Source organism: Fundulus heteroclitus, chromosome 10, assembly GCF_011125445.2.
Source record: "Fundulus heteroclitus isolate FHET01 chromosome 10, MU-UCD_Fhet_4.1, whole genome shotgun sequence".
NCBI classification, from domain to species: Eukaryota; Metazoa; Chordata; class Actinopteri; order Cyprinodontiformes; family Fundulidae; genus Fundulus; species Fundulus heteroclitus.
The window spans coordinates 13,658,865-13,677,681 of record NC_046370.1 but is presented as its reverse complement, the minus strand read 5'-3'; the positions used below and the strand labels follow the sequence as shown (position 1 = coordinate 13,677,681).

General features: G+C 39.3%; 1 protein-coding gene across 1 annotated transcript in view; it reads right to left on the bottom strand.

The window, feature by feature from the left end:
- Positions 1-6,627: 6,627 nt before the first annotated feature.
- The window catches only part of LOC105926480 (corticotropin-releasing factor receptor 1), a gene marked incomplete in the record, with an annotated part of 170,726 nt that continues 158,536 nt past the window's right edge, over positions 6,628-18,817 (bottom strand). The window contains 4 exon segments of the mRNA XM_036142068.1: positions 6,628-8,003; positions 14,580-14,621; positions 14,857-14,992; positions 15,182-15,267. Coding sequence (XP_035997961.1) covers positions 7,863-8,003; positions 14,580-14,621; positions 14,857-14,992; positions 15,182-15,267 — 405 coding nt within the window.

Genomic DNA, 18,817 nt, shown 5'->3' with positions numbered 1-18,817 from the left:
CCTGCTTTAGACGGAAGATATACAGGCCCAGAGTTTACCATCAATCTCGCAATGATACAGAGAAGGGTTTCAAAGTAAGCACCTTGTTCAGATAAGTATTAACTTAACAGTCAAGTCTTTTTGTGGGGGTGGAAATATTATATTTCGTGGGTGCTTTTTAGGTAAGAGTACAGTATATGTTCAATGCACTACAATGCTAATTTGTGAACTAAAACTATGACGAACTTTTGTCCCCGACGTTTTTGTACTCATTAAAACCTGACCAAAAATGAACATAAAGTAATTTAGAATGACAATGCCTATGAGAGAAATGGTATTGTCATTTATTCACTAATTTATAACCATCCTCATTCCATGCTAGGATACATTATTCCCCTAGGTGTACTAAAAAGGTTAATGAAAGTTGTTCTACAGAGGCGTTTATCAAGGATTTTAATATCTCAGATTAAAGCGGCATGTAATGTAGCAGACAAAAAAAACAACAACAACAACAACAAGTGATTAAAATTGAAAGACATTTTTGATGAAGGACCGTGAAAAAGAGCAAAAAATGAATGTGCAGTCAGAATGGACACTGACTCACCGAGGGGCCAGCGGGTTGTACTGTAACATCTTGGACTGCCATTCTCTACCAGCCAGAACCATGAAGATGGTTCGAAATAACCCAAAACACACCATCATGGTAAGAAAGGAAGGGCCAAGGAAGAAACGCATTACGGTCACCGAGTGGCCTACAGTTCGTCTCCAGACTTTAGTTCTGCAAAAGATCTGTGGGTGGAGGGGGGCTTCAGGTGGGCGAGCTGCAGCCAAGAAACAGAGAATTGGTTGAATATACTTCTGGAGATGTGTTTACATATGTTTACCAGCTATAGAAAATGTCCTACTGCTAAGCTTGTGAGCGAAGGTATCTAACCCAAGTATTAGGTCGTGCTTGCCGGGTTATTTTTTTTCCTGAGTGTTTTTTTTTGTGTGTCTTTTTCCAAATCGAAAGCAAACGAACGTGCCAATTAAATACTGTCCATTTGTTTGACAGCGGGCCAAATTGCAAACGTCAGCAGATCAAATAATTGTTTCCCCCACTGCAATAACATTCAAGTACATCAAATGTTCATCTCCCCCCAAAAAATGCTCCAAAATGGCTACGTAGCTACAATAGACGATGGTTTTCAGAAGAAAAAAAAAACAGACAATGTGATGGCATCAGAAAGTCTGAACGTTATAAATAATTGGACATTTTACAACCATAGCTCACAAATCATTTGCAAGATATTTAAATAATAATAAAAAAACCCTGCAAGATGACTAAAACAGGAGTTTTGTTAACATTTTGTCAGTAAAACAACAGTTCTTAAGAATGCACAGGTGCTAGGCATACTGGTTTCATAGGAATGTGGACTGTGAGCTGTTGATGTGCCTCGATGACTTACAGTGCGTGGTTTGTGTTTTTGGTTTATATTTGTGACGGCTCCACTTGGATTCGACCACCCCGGCTCTACTATTTATATATTTACAGTTAACCAGTAAACACAGTGTTTCTCACACACTTTAACTGAACCAAACGTCGTGGAAAGTCACTCGGCATGAACAGGAATAGACGCCTTCCCCATCTTGCTGATGTACAAGCAACTAGCTTAAGTCTCTTGGTCGGGCTGAAGAGTTTTGTTCCAAAACACTGTTCAGACAAAACCATCTACACCGCTATCGAGTCAGTCTCGAAATTAAGTATTTTTAGTTAAAACTGAGACAAAATGCCATAACTTGCCATTTTACTTGAGTTTGGTAACTTTCAACTCCTATTATTTGGCTTTTCTGCCAACTAATCTTAATGTTTTAGTTTGGCGTTTCTACTTTAACAAACCAGCTAAAGAGGAGATAATGGGGGGTGGGGGGGGGGGGGGGGGGGGGGGGGGTAGTTTTAGCAGCTAAAGGACCTACAGTCCCGATAAATAATAAAGAAAGCACACCCTCTTTCAAGTCTAGATTTTCACATATCAGGACACAATGAAAATGATGTGGCCATTACCAGGTTCTGACATTATCTAAACAATAATAAGAAAAAATACACCATTAGATTCAGCAGTTTTCCGTGAATTGATTCACTTGATTTGACTCTTGACATACAAAGGAGCTTATAGTTCATAGGAGTTAACGCCAGCCTTAATCATCACCCCTCTGCCGCTGCGCTTGCAAGTTGATATGAGATGTTTGTGTTGATAGGTGGATGACTTTCTCCCAAACACGGTAGTTTGCATATGGACCAAACACCTCTACTTTGGTCTCTTCAGACCAAATGAGATCGCTCCAAATATGTTGTGGTCTGTTCAGATGCAGCTTTGCAAACCCAAGCTGCACTGCCATACTGCTTTTAGAGAGACGAGGTTTTCCTCTACTGGCAGCTATTTCAATGAAGTCACACGTGTTCAGTGTTTTCCAGATGTTCTACCATGACCTTCATGGATCATTTTACATTTTTGAATGATCCCTGTAGAGTCTGGGATGGAGCTCATGGGTTTTTGAAAATATTTTCTCTGAACACTGTAGCCTTTCTCACTGTAAGATGGTAGAGTTTCCTGATTGACGAGCAGCACCAGCGACTTCTCAAGGGTCATTGCTGATATCTTTCAGAATTGGCCATAGTGTTAATGTTCACCAGTACGCTAAAGAGGGCACAAGGACCAATTATTTAGGTGCATCTGGTTAGCAACACCTCACTTCTACTTCTTCTTTTAAATGCCATGGAAGCAACAAGTGTTGACTTTACTTTTGTTTATTAAATAAAGTTTAAGCCCACTTGCAGCAAGATAAGTGATTTAGGAACCTTGAACAAACTAGATTTAGGTTTTAACACAATTTGTAAAAATTTAGAACTAAAAGAGAATGTGCTTTCTTTTTACCATGACTGTGTTTCACTCTTGACCAGAGGCAAGGTCCAAGAGAAGCCCCAATACAGCGCCTTGCAAAAGTACTCACCCCTTGACTTTTGACCTATTTTGTTACATTCCAACCTATAATTTAAATGTTTTTAAATCTTATTTTATAAGATTGAGCAGCATAAAATAAGTTGAAGTGAAAGATAATATTTGAAGCCCCTAAAAAGTTCTATTGCTTCCAAGTACCATCAAAAGTCACATAACTAGTGAAATGAAGTCCAAATGTGTGCAATCTAGTATAAACACACCTTTTCTGAAAGACCCCAGAGGGGGCATTACCAAGCAAGAGGCATCACACCATGAAGACCAAAGATCTCTCCAGACAAGTCAGGGACAAAGTTGTTGAGAAGTACAAGTCAGGGTGACGTTATCAAGTCTTTGGTGTTCCCAAGCACCACCACCACATCCATCATCTTCAAATGGAAAGCACATGGTACTATGACAAACCTGCCAAGAGAGGGCCGCCCACCAGAACTCACAGAGTGGATAAGGAGGGCATTCATCAGGGAGGCAGTAAAGAGACCAAAGGTAACAATGAAGGAGCTGCAGAGCTCCACAGAAGACTGGAGGATCTGTCCAATTACTACAATAAGTGTGTGCTCTATAATGCCTCGCTTTATGTTAGAGTGGCCAGAAAAAAAGCCATTACTTAGAGTTAAAAATAAGAAGGTATGCTTTGAATTTGCCAAAAACACACGTGGGCCAATCCTCAAATGTATGGAAGAAGCTGCTTTAGGCAGATAAGACTAAAAAGTTAACTTTTCAGCCTCCAAAGAAAACGCTATGCCCAGTAGAAAACCAACACATCCCATCAACCTAAAAACACTGTCACAGTGAAACACACAATGCTGGGAGGACGTTTTTCAGCAGCAGGGACTGGGAAACTGGTCTGAGTCGAGGAAATGACGGCCCCATCCATCATTAAATACAGGAATATTCTTGAGCAGAACCTGTCAGTCTGATTTGAGACTGGGACAGAGGTTCACCTTCCAGCAGGACAATGACCCGAAGCAGACTGTCCCTTAAAGCAACTACTCGAGTAGTTTAAGGGACAACATTTAAATATGTTGGAATGGTCTAGTCAAAGTCTAGACTTCTATCCAGTTGAGAATCTCTGGTTACACTCGAAGATCATTCTTCACAAGCAAAACCCATCCAACATGAAGGAGCTGGGGCATGATCCCAGTGGAAAGAGACTCATCCAAGAGGACTTGCAGATGTAATTGTCATCAAGGGTGGTCCTAATAGGTACTGACTCTGTGTGTGTGTGTGTGTGTGTGTGTGTGTGTGTGTGGGGGGGTTATTTTGTCCCATTTGTTGTTTGCTTCACAAGTGAAACGACTACATCTTCAAAGTTGTAGGTATGTCCTGTGAATGAAATTAGGCAATCTCTCAAAAAAATGCATTTTATTTCCAGCTTGTTAGGCGACAAACATGAAAAAATACCAAGGGGAGTGAATACTTTTGCAAGGCAGCGTATCTAGTTCACCATCCATCAAGGATTGAACAACTTTGTCACATATTTAAAAAAAAAGTACCTCCTGAAAGCCTGGTCAGACAGACACTCAAAAGAAACCAAGCATATATGGTCCTCCGTGCTAGAATCGAACATCACATCATATATAAGTCTGTTGATCTTAAAATATTTAAATGTGTTTTACATACAGCATTAGTTGATATAAATAATTTCTCTGTTTTAACTAAATATTGCATTTCTACATTCATCAGGTGGCCACAAAAACAAATGTAAGGTCCCCATTAAACAATTTGCAAACACAAATATAGCTGTTCCCTATACTGGTACTATAGATTACAAGCCCCACCCACTTTTACCCCAATAATAAATAAGGCCCTCCTACTCTGATTGATCACCTCCAGCAGCATGAGCCAATTATTGCGCACATGATATTTGAATGATGGATTTCCATTGGATGAAAAGCTGAAGGGCGTCCCTGAGTGCAGGATGAGCCAACGACGTCTTTTAATGTTTCTCTGGAAACACGTTGTAACAACCTCTTTAGTCCGCTAGGGCAAGATACTTGTGTTTAAAGTGACACGAGCTACTTACATTTTATGTACAAACATTTAAGCGTCTTGATTTATCTCTAAAACAGACTAAGTTTTTGCTTTATTTTTCCATCTACAGATGAAAACATCACAGGCCATTTGTACCCATGCAGCTTCACGTCAGGTGTTTGCCAGTGGGTTGTGTATCTGTTGGGTTTTCTGAATCGTAAAAATGCTAAAATATTTTGATCACTATGACAAATCACAGCATGAAATGAAATAGACAATTTCATAAAAACAGTTGCTGTTCTCGTCATCTTGGTCACCAAGGCATTGTGGTGTAGCTGGAGGTGATTTTGATGAGGTTGGACAAAGAGAGTTTAAGCAACATCTTGGCTTCAAAAGTAAATCTAACACTTTACCAGATTATTGTGTTCCCCCTCTTTTAGACAATTCATACACTTGCAGCATGTCTCTTTTCATACTGAACCCTTTTTTGGCTACAAAAAAGGAACGGCCTTCCAGGAGAACTTGGCAGATTTCATTCTCAGTTTGACAGGGCACTTTTTTGGATTCATTTCTTACTTGCTTATGGTCTGACGCATGAACACTGAGAACACCAAATTATATCAACCATCAGGAAGTTCCTCGGAGTTATTTGCATTTGAATAGGGGTCATAATCTTGGCCCTGTGTCAGTTTGCCCATTTACCTATTCATACCCCCATTTCATAACAACCCATTTTGTCATTTTGTCCCTTCCTACTTCCATAATGTTCCCATAAACATTTGGTAGCCATGTCGCTAATCTATTTATTTCTCTTGGTATAATTTGATGAAACATGAGGATCAACAATCATAAAAATGCTCACATCTCATGAATATTGACATTTTAAACACGCAGTATTTTCTGAAGACTTTGTATCGTCTTTACCATTTCCACTGATCCCTGTTTGGACCAGTTGACTCTAAATATGTGAGATTGTTGCAATAGCCGCACAAATACATTTCCTAACTATTAAACACGAGTAGATTGTTAACATAGGTTGTGAAAATTTTGGGCACAAAACAGGCAAAACTACAACTATAAGGGTAATGACATGTCCAGCATCCCACACACATTCCTGTCAAATGGCTCAAACAGGGATCAGAACCGCATTAAACTGAAACGTGGGCATTTTTACGATCATTCACATATTTCAAACACAAAAGTATTTGAGAAATAAATCAAATACGCAGCAGATAAATACACTCACAACAAGCTTTATGTTTAAGGGTTTAAAATGGAAAGTAAGTCCCAACAAAATGGCAACGGCTGGGCATGAAGCGGCAAAGGAACGGACTGACCCGGAGCTCAGAACAACTGCACGCAGGAAAAAACAAAAGGATAAACAATGTTAGAAAAAAGGCTGGATTTGTTAGCAGCTTTATGGCTAGCAGCTGGAAGTTCAGCTGCTAGAAAACAGTTTTGAGAGTCTTGGCCGTTCAACTAAAGCTAAAACACAAAAAGCAGTAAAACACAAGAGGTGTCGTAAGATAAACACCATGAGGGGGGGAATGTACTAGCTGGAACTGGGGGGTGTATTGTTAGGGTAGACAAGGCCCAAATGTGACAGGCACGTTTCATCACTAGTGTTTAGTGTTTGGTGTCAGTGCAGATTTCAAAATGAAATTTAACGAGAGATAAATTTAGTATTTTTTATTAGAGTTATCTACACTATCAGTTAATCCTGGTGTTAAATTATTTCTACCTTTTATGGATCTATGTTTTTTTGGGAAATTAAACATACTTGGTTAATACACTTTATATAAAGGATTGCAAATGGAAAAGGCCCAAAATCCACACATACACTGTTAGGAACTTGGCAACAATAACAGGGCAAGCACTTCTTGAACTCAGCTGGTCTGTGCCAGGAGCCAGGAAGTGATTAGTATTACTTAGCAGAAGATCTGGGGCACAGGGCAGCACATAATCAAGAAAAAGCATCTATCAACTTTAAGGGACTGCACTAATGTGTTAATTTCGTTCCTTATTAGCTCTGTGTCTTTTCCCATGAGGAGTCAAATCTGCCATTAGAGGATGACCCCATCAACCCCGGAGACACAGCTACCAATGAAACCCACCAATCAGCACCTATTTATTGATTAATCCACCTAAAAAAAATGTTTTACTTTGTGAGAACTATTAGCAGAAGTATCCAGAGAAACTGTTCCTACCTTGTCTTTTCTTATTTTTCCCATAAACTGTTCTTCTCTAAGCAACCATCAAGCCGTTTGCCTTGACGCCAATAAAAGCTGTTTGTGGCTAAACAGCGTGAATTGATTTCTGTGGAACAAAACTCTTCAGGTTAGAAGTACGGAATGCATTTAACCTCCCTGGAAAGAGGAGAGAAGCACAGCTGAGAACAGGGAGACGACAGTACAACATACAAAAAAAAATTAGCAATGTAAAAACAAAAATATTCAGACTCTGCTTTTAGGGCGCAAAGTCCGCCGGGACGGATTCCCAACAAGCGTCACGGGATTTAAACGGATGACGATTCCAAAATCAAATTATGCAGGCGGGAATACACGGGACGGATTTTCCACAGCAAAGTCAATATTAAACCGAACGGTGTGCTGTACATTCACACTAAAACTCCAGGTCATACGGATCAGCTCGCTGATCTTTTGATCCGCCAACCTTTAGCAATGCAAAGTCTGCAATGTCCTTCTCCCTCAGTCCTCATCCATTTTCTCCAGAAAGTCTGTGTAATGCCTCCCCCCCCTTCCCCTGAGGTTTAGGACACCGATGCAGTGTCTCGTTGTCCCTGCTCAGAGAGTTTTTTTTTCCTTTTTTCTGTGTACTTTGCTGAGGTGGTGGGAAATAATGACAATGACAGCTGGAGGATTGTCCCAGTATGCAGGATAAAGCTGGTTTCCTGTTTCATAGCGACGTGGAATGCTTGATGCTGTGAAAGCTGACACGTGAAGGTGAAGTCGGGATGGACATAGCCTGGGTCATCCTGGCCCGGATGGAGTGCTGCTCCTGCCACCGGTGGAACCGCTTCCTTACAGCTGAGCGGACCTGTAAACAACGTGAAAACTCATCTGTAAACAAACAAACTGCAAGTCTTAGTGGTCAATTCGATGCAAAAAAACAATAAGACCTATGGAATTAGTGCCTGCGGGATCCCTCAAGGGTCTACATTTAAACATTTGTGTTTATATGCTCTCTTTAGGCAACCCGATACAGCGCTCTGGCAAGAAATTCTCTAATCTTAAAACTATTTTTTAAATTTACTTAAAAGCACTGCAAAAACTGTTTTTTGCCCCAACTAAAGTTGGTGTATTTATCATTGATTTAAGCAAGTACATAAGATTATCTGCCAATGGATTTTGACCCCTAAAATAAGATTATTAGACATCCTGCACTTGAAATAAGATGATTGAGATGAATTGTTTCTATTTTAAGTGCAAAAATCTTATTCCATTGGCAAATCATCTTATTTACCTGCTCAAATCAAGGGCAAATACATTAATTTTAAGAACATTTTACTTATTTCTAGTTAAATTTTTGCAGTGAGCAGTCTTCAAATTGTGATTTAATTCTTAAGGGAAAAAAAGTAATCTGAACCAACATGCCTTCTGTGAACAAGAACAACCGCGACTCCAATGAAGTTGGGATGCCGTGTAAAACGGTAATAAAAACAAAACAGAACAATCTGCAAGTCCTTTTCAACCTATATTTAATCAAATGCACTACAAAGACAACATATCAAATGTTCAAACTGATAAATATGATTGTTTTTAGCAAATATTTTAGACTTGGTGCTTGCAACACATTCCAAAAAAGCTGCGACTGGGGCAACAAAAGACTGGGAGAGAAACGCTCCAAAATCAGGACTATTTGCTCCGCAGTTGTTCACAAAGCGGGGGAACCTCGCCTCATCTTAGCTTGTGAATGACTGAGTCTTTCTGGGATGCTCCTTTTGCATCCAATAACGACACTCACCTGTTTCCAATTAAGCTGTTCAACTGTACAATGGTCCGAACAGGTCTTTTTGGAGCATTCGTCAACTTTCCCAGTCTTTTGTTGCCCCTGTCGCAGCTTTTTTGGAAGAGCTGCAGGCGTCAAATTCAAAATGACTGAATATTTGCAAAATTAGTTTGAACATTAATTGTATTGTCCTTGGAGTGTATTCAATTAAATGCACGTTGAAAAGGATATGCAAATCATTGTTTATTGTTTTTATTTCCGTTTTACACAACGTCCCATTGTCATTGGAATTAGGACCTCCTAAACCTAATTGTGCCACCTTTGGCAGCATCAGCCATCATAAATCATGTCATAAGTGTTTTTATATATTTCTTTTGTAACTTTCTGTTGCAGAGTAGTTTTAACTAAGTCTTGACTTTGTCCAGGCTACTGTAAAACCTTCACTTTGTCTTGTTTTTTCTGAGCCATTCAGAAATAGACTCACTGTTCTGCTTTGTATAATTTCCCCGCTGCCCAACCATGCGGGCTTGAGCTTAAGGTCACAAACAGATGGCCTGACATTCTCCTTCAGGATTTTCTAGCAGAGAAACAGAATTCATGTTTCCATCAATTACTGAAAGCTGGTCATATGCTGAGGCAGCAAAACACAACCCAAAGCAACACCACCACCCTGTTCAATGGTTTGTGTGAAGTTTTTTCTTTTTTTTTGGTTTCAGAAGTAGTTTTACAGCAGATGTATCGGGGAGTGCACGTTCCAAATCCTTTCCGCTTTTCCGTTTTCATCTCGTCGATCCACAGGCTGTTTTTCAAAAAGTCTGGGGGATTATCGAGGTATTTTATGGGCCTGTGTGTGTTTTTTTGTTTCGGTCGGCAGGGGTTTTAGCTTTCAGTTCGTCCTCAAGACTAACTTAAGCAAGCGAGGCCTGCAGAGCTTTGGACGTTCCTTCGGGTTCTTTTGTGATCTGCTTGTTAAGTCGGTGATCTACTCTTGGAATGATTTTGATAGGCCAGCCAGAGACTCCTGGAAAGGTTCACCACTGACCATGTTTTCTTTATTTATGGATAAGCGCTGTAACTGTGGTTTACTGAAGTCTTAAACCCTATGGCAATGACGCCCTTTCTAGACTGATAGATGTCAGTTATTATGGCTCTCATTGGCTTTTTGAGACTTTTTAGCCTACTTCATGTTGTCATTAGGTACTTTAAAGTGATCTATTGATCCTGCAGGCCTGACAGTAATCAGGCATGGGCATTGTTTGTTAATTTTAGGTCAACATGAATTTGCATGATTTAAAAAGAGGGGTTAATCACTTTTTTTTTTACTTAGGATCAGTTTTTTTTCAGATGGCTTGTTTCCTTTACTGAATGAAATTGTCAGTTAAAAACAGTATTTACTCTGGTTATTTTTTGCTTTATGAGATTTTAACATGGTTTACGCAATATTTTGTATTACTGCTTGACTCTGTGAGCACACTAAACTCTTAGCCCAGCTAAGAGTTGATGCTGAAACAGAACGGTGCCTTGGGATGGTGAAAAAAAATATAACTTGCTGTAAGTTTTTTGAAGCACTAGCACTAGTTTGGCACTGGAACAAGGTTAGTAGGAGAACCTCCTAAATGTTCTTTAAATATTAAAGCTGAAAACCCAGTATCAACTCCTGGAAGTGATCATTCAGTGTATTGAGACTTGTTTCAGATTTTCTCCGGAGTGCTTTAAACTCCCAGCCGGAGGCAAAGCTTTAGGAAAGGAATATTTATCATTCACCTGTTCCAGTGCATTTATTAAAGCTTCATGTTTTTGATTCACATGTCTTCACCTTTGTGTCTCCTTCTATTTGATGGAAAGTACTTGATAACACAGGTCTGTAAAGTACTACATTAAATAACACGTGTTTAATTCAATCGGAAAAGTGGGACATTTTACACCCCCCTCCCCATGAGTACATTCATTTAAAATAACAACTGGCTTTGGGCCTGAAATAAGATTATTTAACCCTCTGCATATTTCTTTTGCTAAATGTTTTCCTTTTCTCTTGAATGTGACTGCAGGCGTCCTTTGTTCATCTCTTCCACTTCTCCCCACTGCTTTCCCCGCAAGCCTCAGCCAGCAACAAAATACTAAATCAATATCCTCTGTAAGCTACACATGCTGGTTAAGCCCTTTGTTTGGGAGCTACATGGCAGTTCATGATGAGCCATTCCTTCATCATCCAGCCAGCTATCACGCAGTGCGGCTCGGTGACTGAAGGGAAGCAGATATTACATCCACATTCTGCTTGAGGAATAACTTGTAATGATTAATCTGTTTTGCTCAGCTCCGAGGCCAAACAGATCTCTCTGACTGACGTTTACCTTCCTGGCTGCTCTGTGGCTCAGCTGGAGTTATTAGGGTCTAGTTATCTGCGAGGGTATTGATTGTAACTTTGGAGAGCGCAACTGGATTTGTCATATCAAGGTTTCCCTTCTGATTTACATTCATTAGAACCCTTATGTGTATTAAGTCCCTAGTCCTTTTGTTGTTAGTGTGGAACCTTAATATCTAAAAGGAGTTTGAACACTTTTAAAAACCATTTTCACAGTCATCTAAGCGACTTTTAAATCAGTACCTAAAAACGTATTGGCACATAGTTATCTGCACATGTTTGGATGTTTTTGTCAGTGGGATCTTTTAAAAAAAAATAAAAAATCATACCAAAAGCATCCAGTCGATGCATATTTAGCCTTCGCAGTTATATAAACATGAAAAGGTCATCTATATAAATTGTTAAAATACAAGTTAATTTGCATAATTTGTTGTGCAAATTCTAAGATGCGCAGTAATGTAGGGAAATTAGGACACCCAGCTGGAGAATGTGGGCTTTTTAAATATGTCTGGAACATATGCACATGTAATATCAATATGAACAGCTGTTACTTTCTTTTCATTGCTTTTGCAGGCAATAAATAACCCAAGATACCATCAACCACACCATTCCCTTCTCCCGCCTTGAGTCCTCTCTCTACATCACTGGCATCGCACTCTCCTGGCTCAAATCATATCTCCTTGTTCATTCACATCGACAGCTGCACCTCCTCCACTGTTCCTCTGTCCCGGGGCGTCCCCCAGGGTTCCGTACTGGGTCGTGTATTATTTCATACTGTTTTGTTGATTTTCTTAACTTTTTTTGGTAAAGTGTCTTGGAGTATTCAAAAAAGAGTTTTAAAATGTATTATTATTATTATTATTATTATTATTATTATTATTATTATTATTATTATTATAAGAGCACAAGAGCAGTGGATCTAAACAAAGACACTTTGAACAGTTCAAAAAATAATAAATACAAACTGAACAAAAGACAAAAGACCTAAATATCAGTTTTATTAAAGTAATAAATGTAAGTAATAGTGAGCAATAAATTAGGACCTATTCCTATTCGTTTAACAATCCAAAGAGCACAGACATCCGTTTTACGTGTACACATGCTTTGTTCATTATTTCCCAGCATTTTAGGGCTGGTTTGCCCTTTTTAGATCTCAGATATTTAGTTTGTTGTGCTCCTGACTATTGAAGTGACAGTGAACACAATTGTATGACTGAAAAAAATATTTTTGAGGCCTTCAGAAAGAAGGAGTGAGAGATTTAAATAGGTCTTAAAATAATTTTAAATCAGCAAGTCCACTTCAAAGAAAACAGTCTACAAGAGGAGGCCATTTCAAACAAGGCCAGGTCTGGCTGTCCAAGCAAATTCTCCTTAGAACATGAGGGATGGGGGCCTGGAACCCTGCAATAAATAATTGGAGGAATCTATGTTTTTCCAATATAGAAATAAAATGAATCAAGGAAAATCCACAAATTATCTAGGCAAAACAATTCACCATATTCCTAACCAAACATTTGTTGGGATTTTCTGTAAATCTGCTCTACAAACTATAATAATTTTTAATTGAATTAGAAAAAAAATATTTATACTATCTACATTTTGCCAATTTTAATAAATGAATTCCAATCAGATTTTAATGCATCAAAGTCTGTTTTTGAGCAAAAATTGTCCTTTTTACTATGAAATTAAAGCAAACGTAAAATGTTTAGTTATTATTAGACGAATATTTTGTCTAATAATAGTCTGGCCATTCTCCAGTTCTCTGATAGATGCAGCTATTTCCCCTGCACCTGCTTGTTCATTGTCCCTCTTCTCCTGCAGCCTAATCATCACTTGGTTCACCTGTGTCTCATTGCTCCGCCTATTGCTCCTCTCCTATAAGTTCAGCCAGCTCTATCACACACATTGTCAGGTCCTCCGTCTTCATTTATCATCCTACCCTGTTCTGGTCGCTCCCCTGGTTCCTGTTATTCCTCTAAGACTGTTTATGTAAATAAATCATCATTATTTGCAACGAGCGACTTCCCCACTCTTGTCTGCATTTCAGTCCAACCACCTCAACCGCGACATGCTATTAGCGATAGGTTTTCAAAAACTGACGTTTTTGGGAAGCAGAGAGCAGAGCAACTGACACCAGATAAAGAACGAAAGAGTGAAAAACAGCAAAAGCATACAAAACATCCCGTTAAATGCATTTGGCCATCCAATTTCAACCAAGTTAGTTACCAATTATTGAGTATACTGCATACAGTACTGATAAGTTTCCATCTGTACATTTTATAATACATTTCCCTGTACCTTTTGTGCACCCTCTAAAAACAGCTTATGAGAAGTTGTTTTATCGGCCAAAATAGAATTTTTCATTGTTTGCATGAAAGTAAATGCATTCACAAAAAATATTATTATGATATATTAACCTATTATTGGAGGTGTGCAAAGAGCTAACCTTTTCTCTTACATCCACAAGGCTTTTTGGTCCTCACAACAGCATTATCTCTTTTTCAAAGCATTCTCTGTAAACCCCTGAGTGATGGTGTTGGGTAACAATCCAAGCAGATCAGCAGTTTTTGAAAAACTAAGACCAGTCCATTTTTGCTCCAACAACCATGACAGCTTCAGGGTCGCTTAAATCCCCTTTCTTCTCCTTTCTCCTGCCTCTAGCTAGATCCTTGAATGCACTGAAGGGCCGCCGTTTATTTGGCTGATTTACTGTTTGTGTGAAACGCCATTACTAATAGTTTTTCAACCAATAATCCGACCATCAACAATGATGCTTTAAATTACTCAGCAGGACATTTGGAAAAGTTATTGCACACCCCTAGTTAGTGTGTAAGATCCTCAGGTAAAAACCTTCTACTTCATCCCATGGCACTGTCATGCTTTGGTTGAATTTCAACACTCTGAAGGAAACTGATCTGTTTACTGAGCTGCATACCGTCAAAAAAAAAGTAAACTGAGCTAATTATTCCAACAACATTAAACCATAAAACAGCGTTCCCTCCTGCATGCACATTCCAGCTCTATTCTGAGACGGTTTCACCCCCGATTTCCCCCTGGGACCAAATTAGGGCTGACAGTGTCATACAGCGTAGAAAGTGATGTCACTTATGTCGGCACATCACAAGGCTTAATTGTGCCCTAAATACATTTTCCTCAAGCTGCAAAAAAACATGCAGCAAACAGCCCCCGAAAGCTGAGTGGAGGCGCAGGAGGAAAGGGGGGATATGATTAAGAATCCACATCAGGGAAGGAGTTTCAAACGCTGAAATGTTAAATCAATAAGCCAGTGTAAATCTGCTTACCTCACTGTTTAGGAAGCAGTAAAACACTGACACGAAGAAGCCCTGCAGAGAGGGGGGGGGGGGGGATAAAGTGAGAACAAAACACTGTCATCAATGCCCTGATCCTGGTTAAATCGCTTATACAGCTGATTATGTCACACATTTAATCATCTCAGCAGCGTTTTTTGTTCCCTGCACTCATTACAATTACATTAAAATAAATCAGACAAAGGATACACCCACAACAGAGATGCCATTACACTCTGTTTGTGTCTGTTGAATGCAGGATAAATCCTACCTGGAAGGACTCCAAAAACGAGTTCAAATATATGAAGACCATTTGAGAAATCTTATCCTCCCCTGGGTTGACAAAAAACAGCATGTAGGTGATTCCCAGGAGGGGAAGGAGTACCAGCGTCGCCTTCACAGCTTTCCTGCAGACGAGGAGGACGTGGATTAGACAGGCGTGACAGAGAGACTCGGCTCAGTGTTTCGCTTCACGCTAAAAGGCCCTTCAGGGTCCAGACTCCACCGATGGAGGACAAAACATGAATAATTCAAGGCAAGCTCATCCCTTAAGCTTGTTTATTGCAGCTTCAGCAGCAGGTTTACAAGAAATTTACCTATACTGGATCGTTTCGGATGTTGTAGACGCTCGCAGTTTGGTCATCAGGATTCTCACAATGTTGAACAGGAAGATGAAATTGATCTGAAAAGAAAATCAAAGACAGTTTCCGTGAACATCAAAGGGGGGAAATTTTGCATGTCATTGCTGTTCTCAAGTTGAGATTTTGTTATTTTCTCAAACCCATAAAAAGACATCTTTGTTGCAAAGTTTTATACAGTTTTGCCACATTGAAGACTGTTGACAAAAATCAAAAAGTCCAACAACATACTTGGTTAAACAAATTAAAATAACACTCTCAGGGCAAATTTTAATCATGCTACAGAGCAACTTAGTCAGTGCTTTGGGCCCAAAAACCGTCAGGGGCAAACCGCTTGCATTTTAATCCAAACCATGGATCTAATATTGTTATATTTGTTTATTAATAATGATAATATTGTTAAAATCTGATTTGAAGGTTTCAGCCTTAAAATATTTCAAACTAGTTATAATTTTGGTTGAATATTTAAAAGAATTGACATGTTTATGTTGTAAAAGTACAAATAATAACCTTAATTGTTTGATTACCGTGATGCATCTCAATAAACCAAGTAGAAAAATACACAAAAATAAAAGAAATTGAGTAGGTCCCCTAGATGGGCTCTTTGTTGAAACGTTTAACCTCTTCTTCAAGAGACTTTGTCTGTCTGAAGAGTTACACAGTAGGTAAACTAAGCTTTACAAGCAGTACCTTTGCATAGTGGATGGACATGTTTTTTTTTTTTACTTTTTATTTTAAATCACTGTTTTATATCAATATATACATATGTCCACTTTTGTCACTTTTGCATCTTAACATCTTTACGCAGATCATTCTAGAAATTTCACCCACATCAAGAAACCTGTCTGTTAAATCCCAACTCTGCCACAGGTTATCCAGGCGTTATTGATGAGGGATACAGCCAAACATAGATCCATTTCCTTTCAAACAAACATTGGTCCCATCAAGACAAACCTATATTCACTGACCCATCAATGGATATATAAATCACAGTACTTGTAGTGAGGGGGACAACAGTAGACATTAAAAACATACATATTAAAGTAGAAAAAGTACACCATAATACTAATACAGGATGAATTCAAAAGGTACAAAAGCAAATAAATAAGTAAATAAACAAATAAATGAATAGAGGTGTCAAGGTTACAATATGAATTTAGTTATAGGTCCCCACTTTGTTTCAAAGGTTTCCATCTTGAACTGTAGTCTTGCATAAATCATAAATCAAATATTTATTGTCTTTGTCAATCATGTCCCGTGGGATTATTCCTAAAATATATACAGATATATCCAGATCTAAATGGATGCCCAAAATACCCTTTATCTCTGTTTGCACATTTTTCCAAAACTCGGCCACCTTTGGACAACCCCAAAATATGTGGGTAAAATCCCACACCCCTCCACAATTTCTCCAGCAAAGCCGAGATGTTATACCATATTTACATGTAATAACTGGAGGGTTAAAGTAACGCATCTTAACTTTCCAGTCAAATTCCCTCCGGATCGACACGTTTAACTGTGACAATCAAAACTGGTTGTTCACATGCAAAAGAGGACCATCAGGCTACCAGCTGATCATTAGCACTCTAATGGCTGCTTATTATACCCAGGGGGCTGATAAAATCTCTTGGAGAATAGTGGACAGAGGACATACTCAATAAATGTTTTTGTAATTGTTTGATTATCCATGATTTCTGTTAAACTCAGTTAAATAATCGTCTCCTCCTGCCCCAGATTCCACCAATCCAGTACCGAGACCATGTTGGTGTGGTGATGTTCAGGAAGAGGGGCCTCGAATCAAAATCAATTCTGCTTAAGGCTTCATACGAAGTTGTGTCAGCCTTTCCCTACTACTGACATTAGTTATGCACTTACTTTTTGTGGAAAAGATTTCCCATTTTCTACATATTTATGTCAATTACAGGCAGAGCAAAAAGGGAATCATTCTTAAATATCAGAGCTGTTTGTGCCATACAGACTGAGGGGAAAAACTGCTATCTACTGAAAGCTGGGGGTATATTTTTTGACACAGGAGAAGAAGAGGATTTACAAGAAACTAGTCAGAGATGACCCAAAAGTCTAAGTACTTTTACTATTCCCAACGAAATGTATCTGATATCTTTAAAATGCTCAATACTGTGTTTATAGAATCGGTTACTTTTCGTGTCTTTCGTGGTGGGACATAATGTGCATCGCAGCCGTGGTGCCAAGAGCATTACAGTAAATTGTTGATTAGGGTATAAACCTTAAAGGGAGCCAACCTTGGCCAGTTCTGTTTTAAATTCTCTGGTAACCAATCCACACAGGTCAACTGTCCCAACATGATGCACTACCCTGACCTTAATATGCTACCGCAACAGCGATAAACCACCACAATCTCATTAAGGCTTTTGGGTGCACGCTCAAAATTATATGGGAAGTCCAATAATTGGGAGAAACAGGGAGCCCAACACGACACTGAGGACCTGACCAAGACACTGAAAAGACCCTCTGTCGCGGGACCAAGCAGTACATAGTGGAGGACACAGGTGTTGGATTCAAAAAGTGGGTTTTATTTACCCAAAGCACAAAAATATTTAACAAAGTCAGGAATTAAACTGGCATGCCATTAAAAGAGGTCAACTGAAAATACTGAACACAGACAGACACAAACAAAACTGACCTAATGAAATGACAAACAAGGGCCCTTAAATAATAGTTTAGCTAAACCATAGACATACTATAGGGGAAAACAAAATGGCTGCCACATAACTACTAACTCAAACAATGAAATAATCCTAAACACCCCCCAAAGACTACCCCACTTGGCAAGAGGCACTTGGTTCAGTCCAATGAGGCCATCAGCTGCACTTCAGTGATCAGCCACGCCTTAGACACGCCTTCTACCACCAGGAAGGGGAAGCCAAACACCAAAGTAACTCAAACAAAGAAAAGAGTATTAGTACAACATAAACTGAATTGACCTTGCAGTGTTAATATGTGTGCACTCCATATAAACATTGTAAGGTAAATAAAGGAATAAACTAAGAGATATAATGAAGGAATATTTAAAGTAATAACTAAAGTGAATTAAAGAGAAAGCAAACTGTTTTAGGGTGTGTTCTTACCCTGTGTGGCTTGCCATCACACACCCCCCCTCTTCAGGACTCTCGCTGATACAGCGAGAGAGATAGTCAGCAACGAGGTTCACCTTGCCTGGTATATGGCGCACCGTAAACTGAAACGGTTGCAAGGCCAAGTACCAGCGGGTAATTCGTCCATTCGTGTCCTTCATCTTCTTAAGCCACTGGAGCGCTTGATGATCAGTCTCCAAGATGAAGTCCCTTCCTAGCAGGTAATAACGGAAAGAGTCTACAGCCCACTTGATCGCCAAGGTCTCCTTTTCCACCGTAGAATAGTGAACCTCTCGTGGAAACAGCTTACGGCTTATGTATGCAACTGGATGACGGTCTCCTGTGGTTTCCTGAAGGAGAACAGCTCCCAATCCCCGATCTGAAGCATCAGTCTGTACAATGAACTGTTCACCAAAGTTGGGACTGTACAATACAGGGTGCTTACTTAGTGACTGTTGGATGTCATAAAATGCTGCCACCG